This window comes from Nothobranchius furzeri, chromosome 18 (genome assembly GCF_043380555.1).
Source record: "Nothobranchius furzeri strain GRZ-AD chromosome 18, NfurGRZ-RIMD1, whole genome shotgun sequence".
In the NCBI taxonomy this organism is placed as follows: domain Eukaryota; kingdom Metazoa; phylum Chordata; class Actinopteri; order Cyprinodontiformes; family Nothobranchiidae; genus Nothobranchius; species Nothobranchius furzeri.
This window is the reverse complement of record NC_091758.1, coordinates 26,701,159-26,715,301: the sequence shown is the minus strand read 5'-3', so window position 1 is coordinate 26,715,301 and position 14,143 is coordinate 26,701,159. Positions and strand designations below refer to the sequence as shown.

General features: G+C 40.5%; 1 protein-coding gene across 2 annotated transcripts; it reads left to right on the top strand.

Moving 5' to 3' along the window:
- The first annotated feature begins 2,564 nt into the window (after positions 1-2,564).
- On the top strand, positions 2,565-12,428 carry LOC107392184 (B2 bradykinin receptor). Of its 2 annotated transcripts, XM_070547232.1 has the most exons (5): positions 2,565-2,786; positions 2,994-4,569; positions 9,528-9,611; positions 9,784-9,831; positions 10,710-12,428. In XM_070547232.1, the coding sequence occupies exons 1-2, from the start codon at positions 2,767-2,769 to the stop codon at positions 4,033-4,035; spliced, it is 1,062 nt and encodes a 353-aa protein (XP_070403333.1). In that variant the 5' UTR covers positions 2,565-2,766; the 3' UTR covers positions 4,036-4,569; positions 9,528-9,611; positions 9,784-9,831; positions 10,710-12,428. The 2 variants fall into 2 exon arrangements, with proteins under 2 accessions (XP_070403333.1, XP_070403332.1); XM_070547231.1 differs by having other exon boundaries at positions 2,994-9,611.
- The last annotated feature ends 1,715 nt before the right edge of the window (positions 12,429-14,143 follow it).

Here is a 14,143-nt window from a genome sequence, read left to right as displayed (position 1 = left end):
CTCCAAAAATCTTAAACACCCTTACCTGAGAGCCGCAAACACTCAGGCACACCAAGGCACCCCACTCCGCACCAAATGTGGCAGGGGGAAGGTAGGCGAAGATGTGTAGTAGCACAAGAAGTCTGAGGAGAGGGGAGGAGTCCAAGACCCCACCTGACATACACAGCCATACACAGACACAGTCACACATTCCCTCTCTCATGCTCACACATACACATACAACCTCATGTGGGGGGTGCTGAAATGTGTAGTACTCCTGACCCCGGCTTTCCACAGGAGCCGTCAGCAGCACGTTACTGCAGCAGCACGTCATAGCTGCTGATAGGAACGGCTGTGGTCAACAGAACCTTTTCCACTGGAGCCGTCAGCAGCGCGAGTCGGCCGCGTCTCAGGAGCAGCATGTCGCGGCCTTTACGCGCCGGTTACGCGCGACGCCTCTGAAACGGGTCTAGTTCAACATTTTTTGGGAAGGAAAGACAGGAAATGGGACGCGGAAATGGAGAGAAGCTACCGAGATTTTCAGAATAAAGAACGTACTGCCTTCCGGTTGCTTTACTTTTAAAAAACGTTACTAACTGTGCGGCCCCGTGAGAAGTTATCACCTAGCTAGCGGTCTCCTTTGTTTTTCAGGTCCGTATTGGCGATTATAAAACGGACAGAACATAAAACACAAACCATGTTGCAATTTTCTCCTGCTTGTTGTTGTGTTTACTGACGAAGTCACTCGTGTGACTTCGTGCTCGGTCGGTGACAGCTGCTCTCCTGCTGCTTCGCGTCGTGTGGGAAGGGCCAAGCAGCAGCTTACGCGAGCAAGACGTGCTGCTGCAGTAACGTGCTGCTGACGGCTCCCGTGGAAACCCGGGGTCACACTGTTTGGCCCAAACCACATGACTTCTGCATTTTCTTCATTAAGATTAAGAAGGTTCTGTGCCATCCAGGTCCTAATGTCTGCATCACAGTCCAGGTTGGACTGAGGAGGCTCTGGGTTTCAAAATGGGAAAATAGACTTGACAGTCATCTGGATGAAAAGGAAATGAGATACAAATTGTTTCCCAGTGGCAACATATATGATTGAAAAAAGCAAAGGCCTGAGAACTGAGTCTTCAGGAACCCCCCACAGCAGAGGATCACAAACTGAGCAGGAATCACTGACGTGGACCTGGATGACCATTTGAAAGTTGAATATGGAACAATTTAATAAAAAGCAATATATATATATATATATATATTTCTATTATACCTTCATGAGGCATTTAGAGGTGTTCAGAACAACGGTACAGTATTTCCTTTAAAAGCTATATTTTAATTTAAAAAAATTATCAAATATTTATTTGGACAATATATTTGTACAACGCACGCATATGTTTACATCTACCAGCCAACAGAGGGCACCATTGCGGGTTGCCAAATACATTAAGCAGTCCGCTCGGCACAGTGAGGCTGCCACTATGGAAAATGGCTGACACGGCAAGTCAAGCAGCTGCGTCTAAGCCCAGAAGATGTTCTAACATTAAATACTGATGTAAAACAAACGTATTAGTAAAAATTTGTCCTTACCCTGCATGATTCATCACTGGACATGGTGCTAGCCGGTCTTTTCACGTATCGGCACCCAATCTGACGTCCTGATGGCTGGAAGCATTTTTTTGTTGCAACTGCAACCTTCACACACGAGATGTCGCTTTGGTGTTCGTGTTCCACCTTTTAAAGACAGGACTTAAAACATTGCAGAGCAGAGCCTGGGATGCGTGTCCAATGCTCCATCCTGGACATAATGATCCAAGAAGTGTCAAACACACAAGAACAGAGTCACCAGAACCTTTGGCTAATTAAATGTCATTAAAAACATTTAAAAGGGCAGATTTGTGTACTGTGGCAGGCCTTAATCCCTGACTGAATGAGCTTCATAATCCCATGCTCATCCAGGAAAGCCCAAAGCTGGTCATGAACAACCTTTTCCAACACCAAAAATGGCAATTTTGAAAGTGATTTAAATTTTCATTTTCACTGTAACCCGGATTTAACCCTCTGTGCAAGTATATTTGGTGAAGGTGGGATGTGTGCTGTGAAGAAATAGAGGGACCAGACACAGGTATCTTCTGGGATACTCCTGAAAATGTCCGTGTTTTAATGTCAAGCCAAACTGTGTCTCTTCCCTTAAAAAATACTTCAAAAACAGTCACTTGTGTTCTAATTTATGATGCAAAACACAACGACAATCAAAGGAAAATGAGTTGTGGCAAGTTCAGACCAGATCGTGCAGTCATTCTTCAGTATTTGCATATAAGACACTGTCCGGGAACTGACAAGAGTTGACAGCAATGACAGACCAACATTTTCTGTTTACTTTGTGGAGCTGCCAAAAACAGCAGCCACGCAGATTTGACATATTTGATTTTTCATAAATGCTTCCGTTTCGTGTGAAACGGATGTTGTGGTGCCCAGGGAGTACTCAATTTGTGAACTGACTGGTTCTGCATGAGAAAAATAAATATCCCTTTTCTGGAGAACTCTCTGTGAGCAGAGTGTGTGCAACTTCTCAGCCATTGTGATGTGTATATTTGCTACAGCTGATTTTCCTTCAAAGTAGATGTAATCGTAGACTTTTGAAGGTAGGAGGAGCAGACTGAAAAAAGGGTGGGAATTGGGAAAGTCATCTGATAATTTCTAAACATCTTGAGTTTACTTTGTCTTTGCAAAGTCTTTCACAGTCAAGCAGGGAGATCTGTAGGAGTGTTGCTTTCCTTTGCTTCATCTTCAGGAGAAATGGCTCATTTAACCACAAGGTGAAAACTTTGATTTTTAGGTTTCTTCTTTGGTTAAGTAAGCAGTATGTTTTACAGCACTTTTATATTTCACAGTATTTGTTTATTTATTGAATTGTTCCTTTCAAATGTCTCGGTATCTCTTGTGAAGTGTAAACATACATTTTATAGTTTGCTTTTCATTCTTTGAATAACGTTTAGTTGGGTTTGTTCTGTATTTTTCTGCAGCCTCCCTGCCATCTACTTATCTAAAACTGTGGAGAAAATTCCAAGTAATTTCAGCGAATGTGTATTTACAACGAATGAGTGGATCTTCTCTGTGATTCCACCATACATCATGACTGTTTCCATTCTGGGAATTCTCCTAAATAGTTTTGTATTGATGGTTTTCTCCCTCCACAAGAAGTCCTGCACCATGACCGAGATCCACTTGAGCAACTTGGCTGCTGCTGACCTGCTTCTGGTTTCCTTTTTGCCCTTCTATGCTGTTTATGTCTTTAATCATTTCAACTGGACTTTTGGTTTGGCCATGTGCAAATTTGTCAATCTGAGCATTTTGATGAATACCTACTGCAGCATCTACTTCATGGTTCTAGTCAGTATTGATCGTTATTTGGCTCTGGTGCATCCGATGTTTTACGAAAGAATCAGTGAAAAAAAGTTTGCCAAGCTGGGTTGTATGGTGGTCTGGATTCTGGGCTTCATCTTTGGCCTTCCAGCTCTTATCCACCGGGATCTGAAACCCTCCTATAACCAAACTTTCTGTTACCTGAATTTTCCCAGCCGCACTACACAGCTAATAAGTGACACGTCAATCTCTTTGTTTGGATTCATCACTCCAATTTTCATTATTTCTTTCTGCACTTTCAAAATCATCAAAGCTCTGAGAAGTGGATCAAAGGAAATAAAGAGTGCAGAGAAAATGCACCAGAAAATGACCACTTTGGTTCTGGCAGTTCTCCTGGCATTCCTGATCTGTTGGGTACCGTACCACCTGCTGAAGTTACTATATCTACTAAAAGATGCTGACATGTTGACTAGTTGTAGTGTTTTCAATCACCTGCTCATCTGCAGCCAGATCTTCACCTACTTGGCCTTCTTCAACAGCACTCTCAACCCCATTCTTTACTGTCTTGTTGGAAAAACTTTTCAGAAAAAAGTTAAAGAACTCTTCAAGCTGAGTAACCAAAAAAGCAACATGGCCATCAATGACCCCTCTACATCCACAAAACTGTATGGAAGTGCTCAGTCAGAGGAAAATGCTCTCTGATCTGCTAAAAACCACTAACTGTGTTAAAATTTTCTTAAACTCTGTATGATTTTGATTTAAAAAGACGCATAAACATCCATCAGAGGGTTGAGCTCCAAAATATGAAATATTGGTGTTGACAGTTTTCTTGGTGTGTATTGAAATGACTGGGATAAATCTTTCCTGACACTAGGCTCTTGAGAGAAACCACTTGGTGGACATGGCTCTGTTCCCATTCCTGAGATGTTTATCATGAAAGACTCATTTGTCTCATGTGTTGTTGTTTTTTTACTTGTGCAAAGATAAAACTATCCATGTGTAAATACGTCTTGGCTAATACACTGAGGATGTTGTAACCATCACAGCTGTTCGACAATCTGTTTATATCTTGCACAACGTGACAGGATTTGTTACTGAAACCATCCATCCATTTTCATCCGCTTATCCAGAGTTGGGTCGCGGGGGCAGTAGCCTAAGGCGAGAGGCCCAGACTTCCCTCTCCCCAGCCATTTGGGCCAGCTCCTCGGGGGGAATCCCAAGGCGTTCCCTGGCCAGGTGAGAGACATATTCCCTCCACCGTGTCCTGGGTCTACCTTTAGGTCTCCTCCCGGTTGGACGTGCCCGGAAAACCTCACCAGGGAGGCATCCTGACCAGAAGCCTGAGCCACCTTAACTGGTTCCTGTCGATGTGGAGGAGCAGCGGGTCTACTCCGAGCCCCTCCTGAATGACCGAGCTTCTCACCCTATCTCTTAGGGAGAACCCAGCCGCTCTTCGGAGAAAGCTCATTTCGGCCGCTTGTATCCACGATCTCGTTCTTTCGGTCACTACCCAAAGCTCATGAGGGTAGGAATGTAGATCGACCGATAAATCGACCAGTAAATCGAGAGCTTCGCCTTCTGACTCAGCTCTCTCTTCACCACGACAGACTGGTACAATGCTCGCTTCACTGCAGATGCAGCACCAATCTGCCTATCGATCTCGCGCTCCAGTTTTCCCTCACTCGTGAACAAGACCCCGAGATACTTAAACTGTTACTGAAACTCCACAATATTTATTCCACCCCTTGAGTTGGAGAAGGAAACCCATCGACATTGTGAAATTTTTTTTACAACAATTTTAAAATTAGCTCTGAAGTAGACATAAAATAAAATGCTATAAGTTGTGTTTTACATATAAAATAACATTTTTAAGCTTTTATGACTTCTTCTATCTAATTATAGTTCAATATGTTAGTTTTATTAAGATATGCGCTAGAACTCTGCTTTCATCCTCTAAGATGAGAGATCACAGTAACCGCTCTTGTTTTCCTGGATTGTTGTGTTTATGACACTTATTTCAACCGGCAAGAAGAGTGACATCTTAAAGGGGACTCATTGTGCAAAACTGACCTTTTGCATCCTTTTGTGCTGTCATGGGTCTCTGCTGTCTCTATAAATACACCAGACATGTTTTCTTTCAGTTTTAGCAATGACGTGCCTAAATTGAGCCATTTAAAAAAGTCCCTGTTTGTGATGTCACAAACAGAAAAATTAGAAAAGACAATTTTCTCATGTGCAAGAGAAAGCAGATGTTTTAGCCCCTCCTAGATATTGGAGATTCTCAGCTTTTAGCAGCCTGAGCTGTGACAGGTGTGCGTGCCCAGCTCCAGCATGTATTCTTCAAGTGACAGAGTGCAGAAACTTCTGGAAGGGACTGAAAATGTTAAGAATAAAAATGCTGAAATTGCAAAGCCCACCTCTTCAGACAAGCTTTTACTACCTAGATGTAACTTCATTGTTTTAAATTTTAAGCATCTTAGTGTTTTAAGATATTTCTGAAATGTGTTTATCTTGTTTTATTTTATCCCCATTGTTGTAAAGTGTTCTTTGGTGTCATGAAAGGCACATTTTAAATAAAATGTATTATTATTATTATTATTATATCATTAAATGCTGTATGTGAGGGATATTGTGCAAAGAACACAATAAACACCGTAGAACAAATATAACTTTAACATTGAATAAAAATGTTTAACTGAAAACAGGCGCTGCCTTGTTTTAAAATGTCTTACTTACACTTGTACTCATTTTTTATTTGTATTTTTGTAAATTTGTATGTGAAACTCTAGTAAATATACTGTTGAATAAACAGAATTCTTAAACAATGGCATTGTTATGCTATTTTTAATCATTGTAAATTAGATCAAGTGAATTTGAAATCATCCTAATTAAATATGTTGCATGTTTGAGTCAAAACCACTAAAACTAAGCAATTGATATTTATCTATAAGGTTTCACTTAGTTTATTCATGTTTCACATTACAAAACAGAAAAAAAGTATTATTCAAAAATAATTCCTAAATGATTTAATCTTCATTTTATTCTCTATAAAAAAATCCATGAAATAGAATTTCAAATGAACAGTTTCATTCTGTTCATATGAGTGGATGTTTGCCAAAAGTGTGCATTCATCAACTGATGAAATCTGCAAAACAACTATCAATTTGGTTGCATTTGGTAAAAACATGTCCAAACAGGCTAGACTCATCACTTGTTTTACGCATCTGGCCCTGATTAAGTCACTGCCAGTAAATAAAGGAGAGTAATTGTTTCCAGAGTGAAACTTTAAGAGCATTTTTGGGAGGCAAACCTTTCATTTGTTCAGAATTCACATTTTTCCTTTGCTTAAACACATATATGATTATGAAGAACAATATATTGTTTGATTTTTTTTTCTATAGGGTAACGTTAACATGACTTATGACTTGTGAGGATGTGCCTTTTTGGGGATAAAATAAACTTTCAATATAACTCATCCAATATGTTAACATGAAAATGGCTATAACTTAGTTAATGTTACAGTCATGCCAATGAATAATAATAATAATAATACATTTTATTTAAAAGCGCCTTTCAGGACACCCAAGGTCACTTTACACAAAACACGTAATAAAATACAATAAAACAATAATAAAACCCAAAGAAGAAAAAACTGAGAGAAACATTTCAATAAAATCAGAGGTTGTAGGCAGATTTAAACATGTGTGTTTTGAGTTTTGTTTTGAAAAGGGTAAAACTGTCGACGTTCCTGATGTCTGGGGGAAGTGAGTTCCAGAGTCGAGGAGCAGAGCGGCTGAAAGCTCTGCTCCCCATGGTAGCGAGACGGGCAGAAGGAACCGCAAGATGGATGGAAGAAGAAGATCTGAGTGAACGGGACGGGGTGTGAATACTTAAAAGGTCTGAGATATATGGAGGAGAGAGGTTGTGGATTGCTTTGAAGGTATGGAGGAGAATTTTGAAGATGGACCTGAATTTAACTGGGAGCCAGTGAAGCTGCTGGAGAACCGGCGTGATGTGGTGAAAGGAAGGGGTTCTGGTGATAATACGGGCTGCTGAATTCTGGACCAGTTGCAGTTTATGAAGGAGTTTGTTGGGAAGACCATAAAGAAGTGAATTGCAATAGTCGATACGGGAGGTGACGAGGCTGTGGACGAGAATGGCGGCAGTGTGAGGGGTCAGTGAGGGAAGGAGACGGTTTATGGAACGTAGATGGAAGTATGCTGACCGAATTAAGTTATTAATGTGAGCCTGAAAAGAAAGTGTGCTGTCGAGATGGACACCCAGACTCTTGACGTGAGGTGAGGGGGAGACTGTGGCGCTGTCAATAGTTAAAGAAAAGCTGTCAGATGTTGAGAGGGTGGAGTTAGTGCCAACAAGAAGAAGTTCAGTTTTATTGCCGTTGAGTTTGAGGAAATTAGAGGTGAACCATGATTTGATTTCAGAGAGGCAGAGTGTAAGGGAGGATGGTGGGAGAGTTGAGTTGGGCTTACTGGAAATGTAGAGCTGGGTGTCATCTGCAAAGCAGTGAAACTGGATATTGAATTTGCGGAAGATTTTGCCGATAGGGAGGAGATATACTATGAAGAGGAGGGGCCCCAGGACAGAGCCCTGGGGCACACCTGACTTGACTGGGGAGGGTTCTGAGGTAAAGGATTTTAACTGGATGAACTGAGTGCGGCCAGTAAGGTAAGATTGAAACCAGCGGAGGGGGGTGTGAGTGATGCCTAAGGAAGAGAGTCTATTAAGGAGGATGGGATGAGAAATGGTGTCAAAGGCCGCACTCAGATCGAGGAGAATAAGAATAGAGATTAAACCAGAATCAGCAGCAATGAGTAGGTCGTTAGTGATCTTGATGAGAGCTGTTTCTGTGCTGTGGTGGGGACGGAAGCCAGACTGAAACTGTTCATAAAGGTTATTGCGGGTGAGATGTGAATGGAGCTGAGATGCAACAGTTAGAATGTTAGTGTCAGCCCAGTTTGACTGTAATAACATATCATGAACTAATAAAAATATGTTTGTAAGACTTCCACAAACTAATTCTTACATGTTCAGTTACAACTCATTAACTTCTGGAGTCAGCCTGATTCAAGATGGCCAACCTGGCTTATCAACCATAGCAAACACTTACTTGCCATAACTCAGTCAGTTACAGGGTATTGAGCTAATATCAATGTGGCTAGTTCACACATATTTGTTGTATAAAATGTTATTTTGCATCAGAAGCATAGCCTGCATGTTGGTCTAGCCACACTTCATTTGAATCTTCACAGCCCCGGCCAGTCTGGTGGCTGGCCAATCACAGCACTCTATCGGTTTGGTGGGCGGGATGTTACTGCGACTGAGTGAAACAACCATAGCAACGGCTTGTTTAAAATGGCTTTGGCATAAACTTTAGACTATTTAGACTAGGATTTGATGATGTATGTGACTGGCCCCTTGACTGACATCCATAGCAGACAATACATCACATTGTTTTTTGTCCAGTAGCATGCAGAGACAATTTGAAAGACACCCGTAGATCCCGCCCCACGATCAACAGCCATTATGGGTCATGGCTACACTATATATCCACATATTTTGGATGGTTTTGCAGGTTATTAGATGCACACAATGTTTTCAAAAGATGATCTCAATTTAAAACTTGCATGAAAGAAGCAATGTGTCTTTGTTTAAAAGTGCTTGCAGGAAGAATGGCATCCTGTGGTGAAATGTGGGTACTGCACACAGTAACTGCAATCACCCCCCGCCTCCAGCGGAGACCTGGCAACCCCAGGGGCTCGTATATGATTAGCTCTGGAACCAGGAAGTATGAAGGCGAAATGGATTGTAAATTATGATTATGTCCCTCTTTGGCCTTTTTAAAAGGATAAAAACTGACCACCCTCCCAGCCGGCTCAGATGAAAATGTTTTTCAATGTCACCTTCCTTCAATTTTATTGAGATAGACTGTTTTGTGATTGTTTCATTGTGAAATTCTTACTTACTGCACCTCTAAAGAACAGTAAACCTTTAATCACTTGCCTATTTCGCTTCATTGAGACAAGAGAACTTGTATTGAACTGCTTGTTTGGTGTATTATTGCTTTATTGTAAAAAAAAAAGAGTGTTTTACATGTATACTTTATTTTATGGTGTTTTAAACTGAAGAATACAAAAGAGGCTACATTCACTGTCACTGGCTACTGATTTTCTCAGAAGGAACATTTATACCATGAGAAAATGACGACCGGAGCAAACCATGATGATGGAATGCAGCTGTTACTGCCTCTTATCTCCTTGGTATGTAAACTATAAACCTTAAAGTGTTTATCTTTTTTTGTTAACATGAGTATGATTTGTGTTCCTGATAACCATTGTGAATCGTTAAAGTCTAAGAGGACTAGCTTCTTCAGACGACATCATTACAGAGCCTCTTTTATAATTATTGTATTTGTTGCGTGTGTTTTCACAGTAAAGCATCCAGACTTACTCAAAATGTTCTCACATTATGGTGCTGAAAGTAAGCATTTTTTTTTTTTTGTAATCAATGTTTTCTGGTTTGCTTTTAATGTTTCTGCAGCATTCCTGCTGCTTGCGCTCCATGGGTGAGACCAACAGAAAGCAAATGAGAGTTATTGTAATTTCCGTTTAAATGGTTTCGGACTATTTCCTGTTGATTTCTGTTCTGGGAGTTCTCCTTAATGTATTTGTGCTGATGGTTTTCCGCTTCAACAAGAAGCCCTCAACTGTGCCTGGGATTTGCTCGAGCAATCTTGCTACCAGAAAAGAAAATGAGATGTTTTTATTTAAAATAGCGTCAGATTGACAAAGGCCAGTGAACACAGAAGACATAAAACAGACTAATTTCCTTAAAAACAAGAATTTGGATAATTCAGTTAAACAGATTAAATGTAGCAACAAGCTGGCAAGAAGTTAAAGTAAAATCTCAGTACATGTAGTAAGAGATTGATGACATTGATTACAGTTGTGCAACAAAGCCACGCCCACCTTAGGCAGGAAAAAATGATTGGAAAGATGCAACACAGAGCAACAGAGGACAGGACAGAGATGTCAGGCCACAAGACTGTCCAGTGGCTTGTTGGAGTAAAATAAAAAATTTGCTAAATTTTAGAAATTATTATTAAATTTTTTTACTAAAAATATGTAGCCTAAGGTGTAATAAAATTGTCAGTTATTTTTACATTTTTAAATAACATTTTGTTTGATTTGTTCTCCTGTGTTAATTTTCTGCAACGTCCACACCAGCATGTGTGTCTGGAGCTGTCTAGTAGACCTGAGTGGCGTGTGCTCCTCAGTGATCTCGGTGTATCTCATAATTATTTCCCTTCTGAGAATTCTCCTAAAAATCTTTGTGCTGATGGTTTTCTGCCTCCACAGGAAGTCCTGCACCATGACTGAGATCTACCTGAGCAACTTGGCTGCTGCTGACCCCCTTCTCATTTCTTTTACGCCCTTTGAGGCTGCTGAAATTGACAGTAAATCCAAATGGACTTTTGGTTTGGCCGTGTGCAAACTTGTGTACATGAACATTCAGATGAATGACTGCTGCAGCATCTACTTCTTTGTTCTGGTCGGCATTGATCATTGTTTGACTCTGGTGCACCCACCGTCTAGTGCTTTACTTTCAACTGCAGGAACATTTACAGCTTCATGAGACCACTAAAAAGTTTCAGTCTGGTTTTAAACTGGGGCACAACACAGAAACAGCACTTCTTAGAGTGTTTAATGATCTGCTTTTGATGGCAGACTCAGGAGATTATGCTGTTTTAATCTTACTGGACTCAACTGCTGCCTTTGACACGATAAATATTTTATTATCACGTCAGGAACAGTCTGTCGGTCTTAAGGGCACAGCGCTTAACTGGTTTTTCTCCTATCTGTCTGAACTTTTTCTGTCCAGTTGGGTCAGTTTTCCTCCTGAGGCCCCTTTGAACTGTGGGGTACCTCAAAGCTCCATTTTAGGACCTATACTTTTTTCACTGTATACACTTCCTTTGGGGTCACTTTTTAAGAAATACAGTTTGTAATTTCATTGCTTTGCGGACGATCTGCAAATTTGTCCCCCAGTATGATCAAGTGGAAGTCAGTCAATACAGAAATTGCTGAACTGTTTGAAGGACATAAAAACTTGGATGGGGATGGATTTTCTGCATTTAAATGAAAATAAGACAGAGGTGCCTTGAGATGACTTTTGTCGTAATTTGGCGCTATATAAATAAACTGGAATTGAATTGAACTGAATTTTTAGGCTGAAGAACTATCAAAGAATCGTAACTATAAATGGGACCTCCACAACCACACACGTGTCAAGAAATGTTCAATCTGAGGATGATTCTGATTAGGTTATGGGTTTCTGGAGTTGGAGGATGCTACAGTTCCTTTTATTAAAATGAGACTTTGTGAATAGACCATATTTTAGAAATATCAGCTTTAACTCAAAGATTGTAGAAAGAGTACTCCTGTCTGTATATCCTGCAAAGCCTTTTGAACTAATTCATAGAAAATGTATAAAGCAGTTTTGTAATTATTCTGTACCAAAAGCAAAACATTTTTAAATGTATATGTAAAATTTTGTTCTCTTTTTGCATCATAATGCTTAAAAGTGTAATAGTTAATGAGTGAAATGATGTTATTGGGCTCAACAGTATAGACAACAGCCAAATTCATTCATGTTTGTAAAACAGTTTAAAGTCCTTATTCACGTTTATGTATGAAAATTTTGCTTCATTGTGACTAAAAACTAATTCTGCATAAACGATTATGACATTGGTCTGTTCTTTTCCTTCATCTCATCAGTTTGTCCTCATCTCTTCTGCTCTTCAAGGTTGCTTATTAAAAAGATAAAAGAATTAGTCACATTTATTTTTATTTTTCAATCCTCGGTCTTAGGATTGGGCTAAAGTCTAGAGAGCTGAGAAACTGCTAAGAGCTGGATTTTTGGACAGTGGAGAACATGAAAGCTCTACACATAAACATGGTGTAAATAATAAAACTGATACACAATTCTGGATTCAGGTTTTCCTTTGCCAGTGCTAATGAAAATCTGTTTCATTGTTTCACGTTGGTTGGGTCACCTAATAAAAGAAGCCTGAAAGCTGAACATTAAGTGTGAAACTCCCAGTTACTCTTTGGCTCCTATTTCCAGAAGCTGCTCCACCACTTGTTCCCAAGTTTATTTTTAAAAATCATCCGAGTTCCAGTTCGAAGGCCTGATGACATCCCTGAGGACGTCTCAGCTAAGACCAGGATGGAAAAATAGAATGGAAAAACCTCAACGAGAACCTGAACCCACAGAGAACTAACCTCCAGTGCAGTTGGGCTCTTGGTGGTGGCAGCATCCTGCTGTGGGGCTGTTTTCAGTGGCAGGAACTGACTAGTCAGGATTGAGGGAAAGATGACAGCAGCAACGTAAAGAAACAACCTGGATGAAAACCTGCTCCAAAGCGCTCTTGACCTCATACTGGGGCGACGGTTCACCTTTCAGCAGGACAATGACCCTAAGCACACAGCCAAAATATCAAAGGAGTGGCTACAGAACAACTTGGTGAATGTCCTTGAGTGGCTCAGCCAGAGCCCATACCGGAACCCCATTGAACATCTCTGGAGACATCTGAAAATGGCTGTTCACCGATGCTTTCCATCCAACCTGATGGAGCTCAAGATGTACTGCAAAGAGGAATGGGCCAAACTGCCAAAAGATGGGTGTGGTGAGCTTGTGGCATCATATTCAAAACGACTTGAGGCTGTAAGTGCTGCCAAAGATGCATCAACAAAGTACTGATGAAGTCACACAGTAAATACGTCATGGTCATTGCTCTGTGTCTTAGCACAAACGCATAAAAAATAAAGGCTCCACGTTACATTTGATGAGAGCTCATATAAAAAGACTTGGACAGCATGCCTGATGAGTGTAAACAACAAAATCCACACTAAACGCTCCAACTGATGGTTGAACCTGCAACCTTCCTGCTGCAGGCCAAAGTCATTCCTCAGTGCTGCTCTGATGATTAGAACAGACTGAACAGAAAACTTCAAATGAAACTCATAAAATGTAAACTAATATTAGTAAGAGGATCATTTAGAACTGTACAATTTTTATTAGATTTCTTAAATCATTTACAAAACAGGATTTTCTTTAAATATTTTAATAGACAGGGAAAATAGAGAAAAATGCAGGAAACAAAATGAGGTCCAGTGAGGCTGGAGGAGGGAATGAGCCGAGGAGGGAACAACATCCAGCAACATCTGGAGCACGGAACTTGTGAGATTTTGGGGGGAAAGATTGCATTGAAAAGTTTATTATCGCAGGGAAGCAGCTCCGGGTTATAAGAGAATAAGTGATTACCGTAAATCCTCTAATACAAGCCCGGGCCTGTATTTGACTCAAGCTCATCAAGCACCAGGCCTTTATTGGAAGGAGGGCCAGAATTAGAGACAGGCCTCTATTTCTATTTGAGCAAAATGAACTAATGGTTTGCTGGAGTTTTTGACAATTAAAATTGCACCCACATTTTCAAAGTTAAACACATTTCTTTTAACAACGGTAGTTTCTGCTTCAGCCATCTCCCCCCTCCCCCTGCGCAGCGGCCGCAAACTCACTGATGCGCCTGCAGCCTCTCGGAGTTCCTGCTGCTCTAAACATTAAAGTAATTATTTCATTTTCTGTTCCTCATTTTTGGTTACCTTCAATGGTGTCTGTTTGTTGCACCACCAGATACAAAAACTAACTTGTTTTTATTTGGCTATTTTTCTGTCCTGCCTGTTTATTATCTTCCTGCATCTCCTCTCAATCCTAAAGAGAAACTGCTACC

Bases quoted from the DNA above. Each gene is read 5' to 3' on its own strand.
- LOC107392184 (XM_070547232.1), top strand. From the start codon at position 2,767: ATGGCTCATTTAACCACAAG. The intron at 2,787-2,993 runs GTGAAAACTTTG...ATTTTTCTGCAG, and splicing joins ATGGCTCATTTAACCACAAG to CCTCCCTGCCATCTACTTAT.